At 36.5% G+C, this 18,050-nt stretch overlaps 2 protein-coding genes across 2 annotated transcripts in view; one reads left to right on the top strand and one right to left on the bottom strand.

Moving 5' to 3' along the window:
- Window positions 1-11,145, top strand: part of LOC135074581 (mucin-22-like) — a 31,902-nt gene extending 20,757 nt beyond the window's left edge. The window contains exons 2-5 of the mRNA XM_063968920.1: window positions 3,384-3,519; window positions 4,087-4,265; window positions 4,354-10,266; window positions 10,461-11,145. Of these exons, the coding sequence (XP_063824990.1) occupies window positions 3,444-3,519; window positions 4,087-4,265; window positions 4,354-10,266; window positions 10,461-10,730 (6,438 nt within the window). The 5' untranslated portion in view covers window positions 3,384-3,443 and the 3' untranslated portion in view covers window positions 10,731-11,145. The remainder of the gene's footprint in view (window positions 1-3,383; window positions 3,520-4,086; window positions 4,266-4,353; window positions 10,267-10,460) is intronic.
- A 57-nt stretch (window positions 11,146-11,202) lies between these two features.
- LOC135074582 (uncharacterized) lies at window positions 11,203-17,892 on the bottom strand. The gene is made up of 2 exons (XM_063968921.1): window positions 17,044-17,892; window positions 11,203-12,766 (listed from the first exon to the last, which is right to left on the bottom strand). Exons 1-2 carry the CDS (start codon window positions 17,204-17,206, stop codon window positions 11,289-11,291), a joined length of 1,641 nt encoding a protein of 546 aa, XP_063824991.1. The 5' UTR covers window positions 17,207-17,892; the 3' UTR covers window positions 11,203-11,288.
- Window positions 17,893-18,050: the final 158 nt, after the last annotated feature.

Here is an 18,050-nt window from a genome sequence, read left to right as displayed (position 1 = left end):
ATGGCCCAAGTGCTTGGGAAGACAAATCCAACGAACCCAAACTCGATAAGCTTCCGACGTTTCGTTTAGGAGTTCCTATGGCCAGCTTCTGCCACCTCTTGACTTCATTATCAGGACCCTGGACATCATCTAGCACTAAAGTGCTCTAAAAGACAAGTCCAACGAACCCAAACTAGATGCAATTCCGCCGTTTCGTTAAGAGTTCCTATGGCCACCTCCAGACTCCATCCAGCTCAATGATACCATAATATTGCATTGTCATCGTACTTACACAAGTATACCAAATTTTAGCTCAATTGGTTAAGGAGAACTGGTTTTAAATTCAGTTGCAAGATTTATCCCATACTAACTAACAAGCGAAGTGCTTGTAAAAATGGTACGCATATCTTTTTTGCGACTAGGTTTCTTAGAGTATTATACCATTTTGGAATCTTGGATAGTTGCGTCAACTTTATAAAAAACTTGCCGCAATAGTGTTCATACTTTTTTTTTACAAAACGATGAGTCAAAGTAGAGTGAAAGTAAAAATCGTTGAAAATTTTAAGGAAATAACATATTTTGATTAACTTTTGTGTAAAAACTGCAAGGATTCTGGGGGTTTTAAGAGTTGGGGTGAACAGCAGCACTACTTAAGTTGTCGATATAAACAGAAAAGCAGGAATATTTGAAAAATTGTGGTCGTGGTAATGTAAAATATCATAAGGGGTGTCAATTTTCGTCGAATTTCATAATTTATTGTGTAAGTAAAAAATAATTGAGATAGATTTTTTTCCTTATTTTTCCTAAAGTAGTCATGACTATGTCCGTCCTGTGGCGTCGGCTTATCCTTGAATTTTGGGACACGTTGTATATAACTTTTACCAACTTCTAAAATACTATTTAAATCCAAAAGCATAAAAAATATGGGACACTATGTCATCATTATCATGAGGTCAAATTAGTCTCCACTGCAGAAGAACGATCTTCTCATATTCACCAAAGTTAGGGAGAATGGATGGAATAGACGATAGGAAGATGGAGTTGGAGAAAACAGTAATAACTAAGGTCTCCATGCAAAAATGATTTTTGTTTAATTTAGATAAAAAAAATCGGAAATTTTGTGTGCGTTTGTTTAATATTAACGTGTCAAAAGTCCTATTAAAAAACGTGTTCCCAACTCTGTTTACGCAGCAAATACCTTTCTTATAAATCACCCAACACACCTCAGAGTGAAAAATAATGGATGTTGATTGTAATTGAGGAGTTGTTCAATTAAATTGCTATTTATATTTTATAGTCCCTATAATTTATGATTGGCACAGTAAAAATAAAGTGGGTGTCCTTGAGAGGGTTGGTAACCTCACATCGCCTGTGGGATACAGGCTCCATCGATTGAAATGATAAGAATAACATGTTAATTGTAAAGAACTATTGCAAAACAAAAAATGTGCTTGGTATCAAACAGAAATAACGAAAAAAATGAATAGAAGAGACTTAGGATAACTTATTAAAGAAGATAGTGAAGATGTTTTAATGAAAATTATTGAGTCATAGATGAACAGTTAGTATACTAGCTTTTGCTTACGGATTCGCCTGCAAGAATTTAGGCCTATCACACAGTCAGATCTCACTAGTATTATTATATTTTGTTCAAAAACCCTTAACGTATATGTTTCATATCGCTAAGATTAGAAATGATTGATTCCTCAAACTTTCACTCCCTTCAAGTTTTACTTTCGCTACAAAAAGTAGCCCTTAATTATTTAATTAATTAGTTGGTTAGGTAAGTAGGTACATAAACATTCACCGTACCTTTTATTGTAAACAAGTGCGAGTCGGACTCGCGCACGAAGGGTTCCGTACGACGCGACGCTTTTCTTTTTGTGTGGGAGCCCCCTTGCAATATTTATTTTATTCTGTTATTTCTTGTTATAGCGGCAAAAAAAATACATAATGTGAGAAAATTTTAATTGTTTAGCTATCACGGTTCATGAGACCAGTCTAGTAAGACAGTGGAGTCGTAGTAATAGGGTGCCGTTTTTTATCCTTTGGGTGCGAAACTCTAAAACATTTGTTTATGATTGACGATATTCACAGCAGAAAGTATGTTAGTATATCGCTTACGTAAGCAATGCATGGGTCAATCGAGGCCGTTAGCATTGGGCCACGCAATGTTCTTGACCTACAAGTGCATTTCCTTTATGAGCCAAATTCTGCCTTGTAGTACGGACTTACTGCTGCACTGTTTTGCTTTTTAGTTGTAATGGCTAGGTAACAAAAGTCCCTGTTCGAAGTAGGACTTGAAATTTATATCTTGACAACCCGATCAGTCTCTTTCAGGTAGGTTCATAATAAACGTGTGGATAAAATATACAAATACACCTATACTAATTCTCATAAAAATCTAATCAACGGTATTCGCATGTAATACCGTAGCCATAGGCGGTTCAATATAGTCTGGAATAAGGTACAATTTTCATTCAAGCTTTTAAAATTATAATAGGACGTGTGTTTAAGCGCGTTTAAAAAACCTATTTGCTGAAATAAATTAATTGCTTACTGAATTTTTACTATAAACCTTCTTCCACATGAGGGTAAGACCTAGCGTGTAAAGTAAACTACGCAAACTCGGAGGTAAAATTAAATGGGGGCATAGATACGGATCTCCACTATCGCCGATATAGAACGATAAAATCTTATCACGTTCATTGTACAGCTTTGGGCATCTCTGCCAAGATCGTGCCAGTGGAGTGCATTCGATTCACAAGTGCAAGCGATAATGACCTCAATTGACTGCCCTTTGCTTGCATTTCCTTATGATGTTACGTCACAATGTGATATCGCAAGGCAGCACATTTACAGATACCACAATGATTATTTATTTATTGTTCCACACGATAAAGACCATCAAAAGAAAGTCTTTAGCTCAATAACTAATGAGATAATTAAATTTTATTATACAACATTTTATAAAATAACGCACTTTTATTGAATTTTTTTTTCAATAAAACCAATTTATTACCCTAATTTCTTACTTAAAAAATATTTTATAAAATTAAGCGTTTTGTGAAATTCCAACTTTCTGCACATTCTAAGGCTGAGTTGCACCTACTTAATTATAACAATAGTGTTTCTTGTATGGAGTTTGACACATTTTTGACGTTTGTTAGTTAAAGTACTCGTATGATGGTGCAACTCAGCCTAAATGTGTTTGTAGAATTTGAACTTTCCAAACATTTTAATATGCATCTTACAGTCAGTCAAAGCAAACTATTTTATTAACTAGTCGGATAAATTACAGCGATATGTTAAGACTCGTATCTGCCTTAAACAGGTTAAAAAGAGTATTTTAATGCTTTTATAATTTCCTTACAAAGATGATGACATGATTGATGTTGTTCCAGGTCCGAAGATAACGCAAAATGGCTTCATCATAACCACAGAACCGGACGGGATTGGCAAATATGGGGATGACACTTGCGGGGTTCCTTCTGCCGCTACTACTTGTTCTACCCGTAAAAGGAGCAGACTTAAGAAATGGTTGGTTTGTTAATCATTAATAAAACATATCGCAATCAAGTTCAACAACAAGTGTTCCGATGATGTGATTCGTGTGTACAACCTCTATTATTTAATTTTAAGCTACATATTATGGTAAGTATTTCTACATAATTCTTGTAGAAATACTGCCTATAACTTTACTAAGTTTAAAATAACTTTACATTATGAAGCTAAACACTTTATGCATCGCTCCTAATGCAGTATCGTAATTGTTATAGCTGTGCCCTGAGCACGAATTAACTTGTAATAGCGGTGCTGTCTAATTTTCCATACAAAATATTTCAAAATAAACGATAACAATATAATCGTTCGTACGTTTCAGCCGAAAGACGTCTACTGCTGTGGAAATCCTTGGGGGAGGCCTTTGTCCAGCAGTGGACGTCTTTCGGCTGAAACAATATAATAACGACAATTATATTTTTTCGTGCTCAGGGCACTGAAATTTTCCAACCAAAATGTATTAACCGTAGCATATTTTCATAAATAACCTACGAATTAAGCAAAAGGTACGTCCTTTACAGCTGTTATTAAAAGTTTCATTTACAGGCACGCTACCCGAAGATGCGCGCGAAGCAAGGGCAAGCAAGCGAGTTGTGAGGTTATACTCAGGTACCAGGCCGAAACCGATCGTGTGTGAACATGAAGGCTTCCAAGCAGACCCTGCAGACTGCACCATCTTCCATCGCTGCATGAAAAATGGAAACGGGAGATATGTGTCGTTTAAGGTGAGTTTTCCTTAAATATTCTCAGTTAATAATTTGAAATTAGCACAACGCCTGCAAGACTCAAACTGTTCATTTTGTATTTTTTCAGTTCCAATGTGGCCCAGGAACCATATACGATCCAGATACTGAAATATGTAATCATCCACAAAGCACAAAGCGGACCGAATGCGGTGGCAGTTTACATATCCCAAGCGTTGAATTTGCTTTCGATAATGAGATAAATCGAGAAGTTCCATCGCCTATAAGTACTAGACATCCGGAAAGTACTGAAAAAGTTGTAGGCATACATCATTTTTCTACACAAAAAACAACACGGCCTGAGACATCGAGTTTTGCATCGAAATACCCGTGGGCATTAACGACTCATCTGTATTCAAATGCCGCTGTTTCTACATTGGCCCCATTTGTAAATAAACAACAGCAAACAGAATCTTCTAAAGCACCATCGACAAAACGAGAAGTCCCATCTAGTTATTTTACAACGCCGTTTTCCCAGAAACTTTATTCAACTACAGCCAAAATAGATTTTCAGTATCCAGCGTCAAATTTACAATCTGGGGACCTTTGTACAGCTAATGGCTTTATGGGCGATAGCGAGAACTGTCGCAAATTTTACAGATGTATAAGTAACCAACGGGGTGGTTTCATTAGATATGAGTTCTTGTGTAACGATCCCACGATTTGGGATGAAGATAAGAAAGCTTGTAACCATGCTTGGGCTGTCACAAGAAGATGTGGCAGGGAAAGTTTTATAGATGATAAAAGTGAGTTCAAAAAAACTGTAATGAAAGTAACTCGGTCTGAACTCACCACCACTAGCAGAACCACCAGTTTACCATCTCAATCGCAGTTACAGATAAATTACGGTTCGAAGGTAACTCAAACACAAACTCAAATAAGTAATGGGTCTGTTGTACAAAATCAAACCCAAATTAACTATGGAATCGATACAAACATCAAAAATTATAAGCCTAGTATTGTTCAAAATCAAACACAAATTAGTCACGGAAACGCAGTAAGTCAATCACAGACTCAGATTAATTATGGCGACGAAGCGGTACAAACACAGTTGCAAATAGATCATTCAAAGGAAGCTAGTCAGGCCCAGATGCAAATTAGTCAAACTTCAAGTACTACAAAAACTACTCAATATAGTCACCATCAAATGGTCTCAACTACAAGTTCCAATAATGGGTGCACTGAGAGTGGTTTCATGGGAGACTCAAAAGACTGTAAGAAATTTTACCGTTGTGTTGACAATGGAAAAGGTGGATTTACTCGATATGAGTTTTCTTGTGGAGAAGGGACTGTATGGGATCCAAATCTTGAAGCTTGTAATCATGCGTGGGCTGTTAAAGAATGTGGTGGAAAAGCACCATCTGGATCTACAACACAAAGTACAACAAAAGTACCACAAAGTACGACTAAAGTTTCTGAAATTCCATCAACTTCATCTACAACAACATCTTCTACTACTTCAACAAGCACTCAAAATTACTACTCGACTACAGAGTCTGAAGATGATGATAATAATGACATTGGTTACGGAAACCAACCTGTATCACCTGCAACAGCTAAGCCTGCAGAACAAGTTACTACTGAATATAAAGAACCACAAAGTCCTAGCGATAATAAATGTAAATCAAGTGGGTTTATGGGTGATAATAAAGATTGCAAAAAGTTTTATAGATGCGTGGACAATGGAAATGGAGGATACACTCGATACGAATTTTCTTGCGGAGAAGGTACAGTTTGGGATCAAACCATTGAAGCATGTAATCATGCATGGGCTGTTAAAAATTGTGGTGGAAATGTTGAATTCGAACATCCCACGGATAATTCTACAACTACAAATATATTATCTACAACAAGTACCCAAACATCGCCACAAAATGATGATTATGACACGGGATATGGGCTACAGCCATCACATGATGAGCCATCTTCTACAATTAAACCAACTACAATAAAATCAACTACCACAACACTTCAATTATCATCATCTTCTGAGTCTAGTATTGGAAATATTTGTACGTCAAGTGGTTTTATGGGAGACAACAAAGACTGCAAAAAGTTTTACAGATGTGTCGAAAATGGAAACGGTGGGTATACCAGATACGAGTTCTCATGTGGTGAAGGCACAGTGTGGGATCCTAAAATCCAATCATGTAATCATGCTTGGGCGGTTGAAAAATGTGGAGGTAACTCAGTGGAAGACGTAAATAAAGTAGAATCAACTACCCAAAAAGAGACACGTCCTACTTCTTCAACTTCAACCCAATCCAATGAACCAGATGATAATAACGATGTTGGATATGGACAACAAAGTCAAGAGCCACAACCTAGTACTAGTACAACATATCATCCTGAAAATCAGAGACCAGGCACAAATAAATGTTCAACTAGTGGATTCATGGGAGACCCAAATGATTGTAAAAAGTTTTACAGGTGTGTTGATAATGGCGATGGTACATTTACGCGTTACGAATTCTCTTGTGGTGAAGGCACAGTTTGGGACTCTAAAATTGATGCATGTAATCATGCATGGGCAGTCGAGAAATGTGAAAGTACAAGTTCGTCAACTACTTCTACAAGTAGCTCAACGACCCCAATTATTAATAACGAAGGAAATTCTAATAACTATCCTGTACAAAGTGATGAGTATCAAAGCCAAACTACAACTTCGACGGTAACTTCTTTATCAACAACCTCCTCATCAAATGTAGACAATAATTGCCAAAACAGTGGTTTCATGGGTGATACTCAAGATTGTAAAAAGTTCTATAGGTGTGTCGAAGATGGTAATGGAAAATATACTCGCTACGAATTTGCTTGTGGTGAAGGAACTGTTTGGGATCAAAGCATAGAAGCTTGTAACCATGCTTGGGCTGTAAGTAGACACTGTGCCGATGAAGGGAATAATAATCAATCTGGTAATGTGGAACTTACGACCCAAAACTCTTCAAGTTCTGAAACAGAAAAAGAAGATCAAAGTTACAATAAGCCAACTACTCAAAAAACATCCACTTCGACTGTCTATTCTGAACCATCAGGATATGAATGTACTCAAGAAGGATTTTACGGCGATAATAATAACTGTAAAAAATTCTATAGGTGTGTTGATAACGGACAAGGTGGTTTTATTAAGTATGAATTTACATGTGGCGAAGGTACAGTATGGAACCAGGATGTACAAACTTGTGACTATGAGACTTCTGATAGTAAATGCAGTTCTCCAGCTCCCGGACCTACGACTACGAAGCCAAATTATGAACAGGACACTATGTCACCAGAGTCTACAACAAAAGCGCTGGAATCCTCAACAACACATAGTGAAAATACTTCACAAAAACCGCAATCACCTAGCAATAAATGCGAAAATGAAGGATTTTACGGTGATCCAAATGATTGCAAAAAGTTTTATAGATGTGTGGATGACGGCAAAGGTGACTTTACAAAATACGAGTTTACTTGTGGTGATGGCACTATCTGGGACCAAGAAATTTTAGCATGTAATCATGAAAGCAGTAATAGCAAATGTACGAGTAGTAACATGAATCTAGCAACTACAACTGCAGCTACAGATACTGGCTCAGGCAGTTCATCATCAACACAAGAAAATCAAACAACTCCCAAACCTGAAACGACTAGTATTAGTTCAGGTAGCGATAAATGTGCAATGGAGGGATTCTTTGCTAATACAAATGATTGCAAGAAGTTTTACAGATGTGTAGATAATGGAAAGGGCGGTTTCACCAAATATGATTTCACATGTGGGGAAGGTACTGTCTGGGTCCAGGAAATACAAGCTTGTGATTACGATAATGATATATCAAGTTGTACCAATAAAGATAGCTCTTCAAATCCTCAGACTATAGAAGAAAAGCCCGTACCTACAGAATCTTCCCCAACAGGACAAGCAACTTCAGATTCTCAACCTTTAGATAAGGAAGACGATGAGTATCCAAGCGAAAGTTCTAGTAAACCGTCAAATACAGATGAAAAATGTACATCTGAAGGCTTTTTCGGAAACAAAAACGATTGTACTCGATTTTATAGATGTGTCGATAATGGTCAAGGTGGTTACACAAAATATGATTTTACTTGTGGCGAAGGTACTGCGTGGGATTCAAATATTCAGACTTGTAATCATAAAAGTGAAGTTGATAGTTGTCAGAAAACCAACCAAGAAAGTTCATCTGAAGCAAGCCATGATGAAGGATCTTCACAAACTACAGGAAGTACAAGTACAGGTAATGAACCCACTAGTTCGAAACCTCCAAGTAAAGATAAATGTGAACAAGAAGGCTTCTTTGGGAACTCCCAAGACTGTACTAAGTTCTATAGATGTGTTGATAACGGTAATGGTGGGTTAACAAAATATGACTTTACATGTGGGGAAGGAACCATATGGGACCAAGATCTTACAACATGTAACCACCCACAAGACGTGGCTAATCCATCGTGTAAAAGTGATGAAGATAATCAGTCATCTTCAGAAATGTCATCGTCTACAGAGGGTTCATCGTCATCCTCAGCTTCATCTTCATCAACTGCGTCCCAAAGTTCTGAAGGAACAACTGAAAGTAGTAATCAAGGATCATCTAATTGTTCTCAAGAATCTTCGTCTAAAAAACCTGAAAGTCAAAGTGTAAAGTGCGAGAAAGCAGGATTCTTTGCAGATCCAAATGATTGCAAAAAGTTTTATAGATGCGTTGATTGGGATGGTGATGGAAAGCGATTTTCAATTTATCATTTTGACTGTGGAGAAGGTACAATTTGGGATCCACAACTAGAAACATGCAACCACGAAGACTCAGTGTATCCACCACGTGACTGTAGTGGAAGTCAAAGTGCAAACGCTTCACAAGAAACAACTTCAACTACAACACAGAAATCCACAACAACTGAACAGAGTTCTACAACAGAATCGACTACAACTCAATCATCTACCGAAGAAAGTACAACTCAACAAATATCTTCAAGTGAGCAAACTACTCAACAGACGACGACTGAACACACCACAACTCAAGAACCAAGCACAAGTGAATCAGCTACCACTGAAAAAACTACTACAACAACAACACAAGTACCGACAACGACGACTACTACCCAACAATCATCTACTGATGGAACAACTACTACCCAGCAATCTACTGATGGAACAACTACTACCCAGCAATCTACCGATGGAACAACTACTACCCAGCAATCTACTGATGGAACAACTACTACTCAGCAATCTACCGATGGAACAACTACTACCCAGCAATCTACCGATGGAACAACTACTACCCAGCAATCTACTGATGGAACAACTACTACTCAGCAATCTACCGATGGAACAACTACTACCCAGCAATCTACTGATGGAACAACTACTACCCAGCAATCTACTGATGGAACAACTACTACCCAGCAATCTACTGATGGAACAACTACTACCCAGCAATCTACTGATGTAACAACTACGACACAGCAGACAACTGATGGTACAACTACTACACAGCAAAACACAACAAGTGAAACTACGACTCAAGAATCTTCAAGCACAGATGAAACTACAACAGAATCAATGACAACAGAACAGCAGTCAACTACTACAGAAAAATCTAGCGAGCAAAGTACTACCCAGCAGCAAACAACAACTGGACAAGAAACCACCACTACTGAAAGTACGACCACAGAAAGTAGTCAAGGCACGACATCACAAGAAACATCGGCTGAAAAAGACTGTCCCGAAACTGAGGATGACCAGTATTTGTATGTTTGCCCAACCTCATTCAGAAGGCACCCTAAATACTGTAACATGTTTTATCAATGCACAGAAGACAATGATAGTCATGACGTGAAAATAGCTAGTTTCAAATGCCCAAATAACACAATTTATGATGAAAGCAAATCACAATGTGTAGAAGAAGATAAGGCAGATAAGAAATGTAATGGTCAAAGAGCGCAGCGGCACAGAGTCAAACGATTGAACTTAAATTACAAAGAACCGGTAAGTGTTATGCAAATACTCGTACATTTAAAATAAAATTTTACTTAGTTACATAAGACTGTAGTTAATTTAAAAAATTGAAGAGTATTTTTTCGTAGTTCCAGTTCCAGTTTTCATTGTTTAGCTAACTGTTGATTGAATTTGAGCCTGGACTATAAATTAAAATGTTTTAATTGTTAAAATTGTTTGTTTAGATCGAGGCTAGCCGCAGCAAGCACACTTGTTCTGGTGTGGGATATTATCCATACGAAGAAAATGAATGCTCTGGAATATTCCTTAAGTGCGAATCAACGAAAGTGGGCAAAATTAGAGGCTACGTGTACCGATGCCCTGAAGGATACACCTATTGGTCCATAAGCAAACGTTGCGAAAAGAGAAGCCATATGAAGGGCTGCAAGCAATCGGATAAAAGTTGGCGTGAACGATGGGAAATCCCTGTAGAGAAAAAGAATATAGCCAAGTGATATTGGGATGTATAATTTACTGACACAAACTAGTAAGCATCAATGTTTGCAAGTACTTGTAGTATCGACTTTTAAGAACTCATGTTGTACATATTAATAATAAGTTCTAAGTAAGTTAGATAATGTAGGATTGTCATAATGGCATGAGATTAGATCTTAAACATACCACAATATTTTAGTATAATTAATAATTATGGAATGATAAATAATTAAACAGACCAATATTACCTATTAGATGATTTACTAGTCTAGTCTATTAAAAAATGTGTTGTTTAAGATGAGTAACAATGATTAAGCTGCCATAATGTTAAGATAAAAAAATCTCAAACTTGTGAACAAAATATTGTACTAACTGAACAATATTTTGAGCACGACTGAATTTTAGTATTTAAAATTATACGAATGCCTAAATTAATTGATTTTTATTATTTCCTTCTTTATCCGGATATGATTATTCAATTGCAAAGAAATGATATTGGATAAATCTACTTTATTAAAAAACTTACATAATAGTTTAACAGTACAACAATAAAAGTAGGTATATCAATAACGGTGAGTCTATGGCAAAATCACGTCAATTCCATTGCATGATGATAATACTCCTCTGCAAAAGATGGATAATTCTGCAATAATAAAATCTGTAATAGACTCTTGAGGGTTTGAATGAACAGCATTACTAAACATGGTTCCTAAGAAAGCATGACATGAGACCTCAGACGATACAATATTTCCTTTCAAATCAATAGTAAGCTGATTAACGTTATTTGCTTTGGACGTTTCAATAAAACTTTCATTATCAACAGCATGGGTATGTTTAGCAGAATTAAATACCACTTCTAAATTCTTGGTCTCTTTCTTGAGATTATCAGAAGGCTCTTGATCGAAACTTCTATTCATATGATCAGGTAATACATGTTTACGTTTCCTAGTAACAGTTATTGAATCATCGCGGCTTACACTCGTTGGTGTACTCAAATCAGCTTTATTTCTGAACAAAAATTCCAAAAACATTGGTAGAATTCCAAACGTGCCATTAATACTTTCTGCTGGTTGAATTGAAAAATTGCTTTTTGATTCAGCCATCATTAATGTCTCTTGTGAATCATGCACTTTTTTACTGTCCATGGAAGTTTTATTTTTGAAGTCAATGATAGCTAATTTTGGATGAGGTTTCTGAAGATTACTAGTGTTAGACCCATTGGAATGCATAGAATCACGTGACTGCTTAGGGCCAACGCTTGCACTTTTCTTGACCTCTGAATCTATGGAGCTGTGTAGAGGAAGATCATCGTCATCATGTTCCATGGCATCTATTATATCTCGAATGTTATTTACTTTCTTCTTCATAATAGGATGGTGGTTTTTGATAGCTTTTCGTTCATTTAAAGTCTTTTTAGCAACACGGTGAAAGTTTTTCAGGATATTTTGAAGTTTTTCTATATAAATTGAATGCGGTGATCTGGGCGTTAGGATTGTGGGATTGAAAGCTATGCCGCCTTTGTCCCAAATTGACGTAGCTCTTGTCAAAAATTCTATAAATTGCTTCGGTATATGTTTCCAATCATGTCGAAGGGGAGACTTTTCCATAAGTTTGCTTAGAGCAACGTGTTCAACATTGACATTATTTTTCGGGGATTGGTGTACGCTGTTCCCGGCCCAAAGCGAATCGAATGCTTTTTCATTATTTTCTTCAGCGCTTAGAATATTCGTATTTGATGTTGTGTCGTTGTGTACTAGAATTAGATGATATTTAAAATCTAAATATTTATTGGCTATAATGTCGATGTATGGTAAATAACTGTTCAGATCTATTTCTTGGTTATTTTCGATAAATACATGCATGTAAACATTGAAGAATGTTAGGGAATTGTCCAGTATAGGGGTGACGGCGTCGTTAAGCGCTCGCATGCGCATTTCCTTGTAGGTGGCAGGCGGTAGGACAGCCGCAGAGGCCACAATGTTGTACACCACGAAGGTTATTAGCGCGATCATTCCGATTCCCATCCACCAGTATGCTACTGAAGACGACCAGTGTTCTGAAAAATGTAAGTAAACAAATTATTTAACTACATTAGATCTATTCCTACTTTTAAAATGTGCCTTAATTTTTTCGAAGGTGTTTTCGTTGTGTGTTTGATCCGATCAATTCAATCATGAAAAAACACTCTTATTAAAACATTAGTAGGTACCTAACTATATTTTATATTAAAGGACTAACTCTAAGAAGTGAATACACAAAGGATGATGGGCACAAATGTATGGAAAGTGGTACCCGCTCCAATAGCCATAACCAATATACAGGGTGTTTGGCGCATCGTGTGCCAAAATGATTTGGCGGATAGAATGGGTCATTTCCTATATTTTCAGCCCCCATAACACGTTCCATGCCAGGCGGCTACTTTTAAATTATTTTTTTTAGTAATTTCACCAAAATACCCAAATCGCATCATTTAATTTCGATTTAAAAAAAAACTACTAGGCGCAGCCCTAAAGTAAATATTTTGTTTTGACGTGCATTAATGTAGGGTTGCATCAAATCTAAATTTACTGGCAAATATCATCTAGTTTTTTTTAAATTCAGCTTTGAAGTTTTCCGAAAAGTTAAAAAAGGACTGAACATTTAAGTTTACATGGGTATATTTTTTTTTTAAAAAGAGATAGCGATCTTAGAATTTTACCAAAACTTCTCTAGTCTATCCTCATTCAAACGGTATACTAATCTTGTTTAAACAATAACAACAACTTCACAAATTCCTTAAATTAGTGCATTGACTCTACTCGGACTGATTTGCGAAATTTGTGTTTATAGCCCCTTTATGTTTGAATAGCACGTTGAACACCTACAGGTAAAAAATATTTATCTTATGCAATGTAAAAACCTTTTCCCAATCGTTTTTCAATGTGGATTTCTTGAATTTAAAGACGAAAATAATTATTTTGATCGTTTATTAATTATTACAAATTTTGTTCAAAATGGCCTTGGCAACGTATACACTCACGACATATTCTTCTAATTTTCTCTTTTTATTACTACAAAGGCGTTTTCTACTCGTGGATTGGAAGAGATGGCCCTATACAGTGGCCTGCACGTTCCCCAGACCTAACTCCGTTCGATTTTTACGTCTGGGGACAAGCTAAAGAACTGGTGTACGTAACGGATTCAAACAATAGAAAAACTACAACGAATAGAAAACGCCTTATTAGTAATAAAAAGAGAAATGTGGCTGCATACGACAACCGTCGAAATTAGAAGAAGATGTCTTGAGTGTATACGTTGCCGAGGCGGACATTTTGAACAAAATTTGTAATAATTAATAAACGATCAAAATAATTATTTTCGTCTTTAATTTCAAGAAATCCACATTGAAAAACGATAGGGAAAAGGTTTTTACATTGCATAAGATACATAATTTTTACCTGTAGGTATTTAACGTGCTATTCACACAAAAAGGGGCTATAAACACAAATTTCGCAAATCAGTCCGAGTAGAGTCAATGCACTAATTTAAGGAATTTGTGAAGTTGTTGTTATTATTTAAACAAGATTAGTATACCGTTTGAATGAGGATAGACTAGAGAAGTTTTGATAAAATCCGAAGATCGCTATCTCTTTTAAAAAAAAAATTATACCCATGTAAACTTAAATGTTCAGTCCATTTTTAACTTTTCGGAAAACTTCAAAGCTGAATTTAAAAAAAACTAGATGATATTTGCCAGTAAATTTAGATTTGATGCAACCCTACATTAATGCACGTCAAAACAAAATATTTACTTTAGGGCTGCGCCTAGTAGTTTTTTTTAAATCGAAATTAAATGATGCGATTTGGGTATTTTGGTGAAATTACTAAAAAAATTAATTTAAAAGTAGCCGCCTGGCATGGAACGTGTTATGGGGGCTGAAAATATAGGAAATGACCCATTCTATCCGCCAAATCATTTTGGCACACGATGCGCCAAACACCCTGTATATTTTAAAAGGCCTTTAGATGTAGGAAAATTTCTGCTATGGGGCCAGTTCTAATTCGCGTTTTGAAAGCAGTAATTCCACTAAGTATTATAATGAAAGTATAACACAATCATCCATGTATACGAGTATGTATTATGACTACATTCTATTAATATTAAAAGAAGCATTGAAAAGGAAAGGATTATACCTACGATGAACTACCCAAGCTATTAGCCCATGATAATTTTAGCCATAGGACGTCCAGTTGAACATAGGCCTCCCCCATTTCCCCCAATGATTTCCACAATGGCCGGTTGGTGGCGGCCTGCATCCAGCGCCTTCCCGCTACCTTTATGAGGTCGTCGGTCCATCTTGTGGGTGGACTTATTGGGTCTTGTGGGTTTATTTGCTTTAACAACCCATAATAAAACCCTTAAGAAGTAATAAAACTTTAACCCCTTTATTAATAAAAGTTACACCCTAGTTGAACTCTGGCTTAAATTGTCATTTGGTATGGAAATGTCATTTTAATCCAAGGCTCTTCCTAAGTGTAACTTTTTATTAATAAGGGGGTAGTACTTCTTTAAATAAAAATATTTATTTCACAATTATCCCCATCAATAATTATAGAGTTAAGGAAGGATGCTGGAGCAGTAAACCCTTCCTGCCTCGCATAATATAAGTACCATACGATGGACACGTATGATACTTCTTCTTCTTCTTCCTCGTTCCCTCACTGATGAGGATCGCGACCACAGATAGTGTTCCTCCACAGACTGCGGTCATAAGCTGTGTGGACCGCACGATGCAAACTCCCGCCCACCGTCTTCCTCACCGCGTCCGACCATCTTGTCGGTGCCCTGCCCCGAGCGCGTCCCCCTTCATACTGTATGATACTTAGGTCACACAAAAAGTATCTTTATCTTCGAACGCAAAAAGATCTGAGGCTAGTGGCCATAGTAAATGTTGTTCGTATTGGTAAGACCTTTCAAATGACACTACAAACATAACTATTGGAGCCGGGTACCATTCTGCAAAAAAAGTATGATATCTTCGTACACAACCAGATCTGAGGATGGTGGTCATAGTAAAAGTTGTTCATCTTGGTAAGACCTTTCAAACGATAATAGACACATATAGTACGAGAGCCCACGACCAAAATTTTTGTCTCATAGCAATACGGCCAAAACCGCATCAAATCGATAGATACGATTATCCTGAACTCGAAAATACCAATATCAGACATTTTCCGCGTAGCGTTTGATCTGACCGAATTTTCAAAATTGTCAAAGAATTTTACCGTACTGCATCATAGCAATATGTCTGATTTGCAGACTGTAGTTGAATGATAGTTCTGAGATACCGGAAACATTATTTTCAGACGTTAGTGGTGTAGCGCAAACCCGTCAAATCACTTAAAAAAATTAAAAATGAGACAAAAAAAATGTCTCATAGCAATACGTCTGAAAATCTTTTTTATTAGTAAATTTTGGTTATTTGATGCGAACTAAACAATTTTCAGACGGAAATGTGAACGCATTACATTTTGAGACCGTTTTGAAAATGTTAACAAATTTTACCGATCGGTATCATAGCAATATGTCTGAAAATTGTTGGACATGATAAAATAAGTTGTCCACATGTGCAAAAAATTTATATCAGACAAATTAAGTGTAGCACCTTCTCTATCATACAACTTTTTGATACACCTAAAGTGTCTGAAAACAGGTTTTTGGTAATCATGGCAGCAATACGAAAAGTTAAAAAAAATAATTATCCGTATTGCTATGATACAGGTCGGCTAAATTTGTTGACATTTTCAAAAATGCGCACAGGCTATATGCTACGCGCAAAATGTCTGAAAACAAACTTTTTCGTAATACAATTATAATATCTATGTACATTTTCACTATCAGACGTATTGCTATAATACCGACTGTCTTTTTTTTTTGACACAGCAGAAATGGCCTCCCACTCAGTTGCTACACTTTCGACCGTTACTACACACCTAGTCGGGTTCAGAATCATACAATCTAACGATTCTATAGGGTTTTTGCCGTATTGCTATGACACATGGTTTTGGTCGTGGGCTCTCGTACTAATATCTATTGGAGCCGGGTACCATTTTGCCCATTGTCCTTTTACATTTTGAACAGAAAATATATGTCCAGCTGGCTATTAGGCCATAAGTATAGGCCTGCAAGTTGGACCCAATTCTAATTTGTATGAAGAGAGAAGATTGTTGTATGGAGTTTCAAAGACTTTTGACATTCGTTTGCAAAGTAAGATGGTGCAACCCAGCCTTAAACTTCTTCAAGAGTTAAGTTGCATGTCATACTATAGTTAACTAATTAAAAACATGTTTTACCTGGCCAAAGTCGAATGACTGCTGCTGCTCCCTTCACTTTGCTCCTGCTTCTTCCTCTGAACACCATAGGTCTGAATTGTCTCTGGTATCGAGGACTGAACTGCTCCTCATCAGACAGGTCTTCGTACAACAACGGATGTTGTTCTTTATACGACTCACTCATCACTATCCATTAGTTTCCTGACAGAATTAAAACACCTTATCAATATATCCTTTACTAGTTTATTCAAAGGATAAAAATTAGTAAATCTAAAATGTCATAAAAGAGCGCAAATGTCACAAAAATTTGTATGCCAAACTTGAAACAAAAGTGTGGAAAGATTAGTTATGAATGAGTTTTTGCTGTGTGAAAAATTGTTCATGACTTTGGAAGTATTTCATCATCATTCAGCCACAGGACGTCCACTGCTGAATATAGGCCAAATAGGCCTCCCCCAATGATTTCCATATCGGCTACAAAATATGTAGGCTTACCATATCAATTTCCATGCACTGTGAACACCATGTATCCTCACTTTACCATTTATCCCAAAAACTTATTTGAAAAACAGTACATGTTTTATTAATACGTACAAGAACGCGTTTGAAACGTTACTGAATATGTGCTACGTGAAAATGTTTTTCCTTTACGGCTTAATTTTGTTGATTCAACAACTGATTTGTCTCACGTACTGGCGTGCTTCTCGGCGTAATTACTGAATATTAAAAACTAAGCAATAATTACATGTCAAGGCAAGTTTTAAAAACTGTCCACCAAATCAATAATGATAGGTCTAATTATAACATGCTGTTACACCATTATACAATTTGGTTATTCATCCACCCCTCATAGGTCGATAAGTACGAGTATACCTATAGTAAGTAGGTAACTATTAAAACTTTTCGGGTGGAACGGAACCCATTATTCCTAGGGGTAAGCGTATAGTGTTGTTCATAATGCCTAGACAAATGACTTAATAACGTTAGTTATGTAAAGTATAAAGAGAAGAATACTCGTGAGAACAAAG

This window comes from Ostrinia nubilalis, chromosome 9, assembly GCF_963855985.1.
Source record: "Ostrinia nubilalis chromosome 9, ilOstNubi1.1, whole genome shotgun sequence".
Lineage (NCBI taxonomy): Eukaryota > Metazoa > Arthropoda > Insecta > Lepidoptera > Crambidae > Ostrinia > Ostrinia nubilalis.
This window is presented reverse-complemented; position numbering and strand designations above follow the sequence as displayed.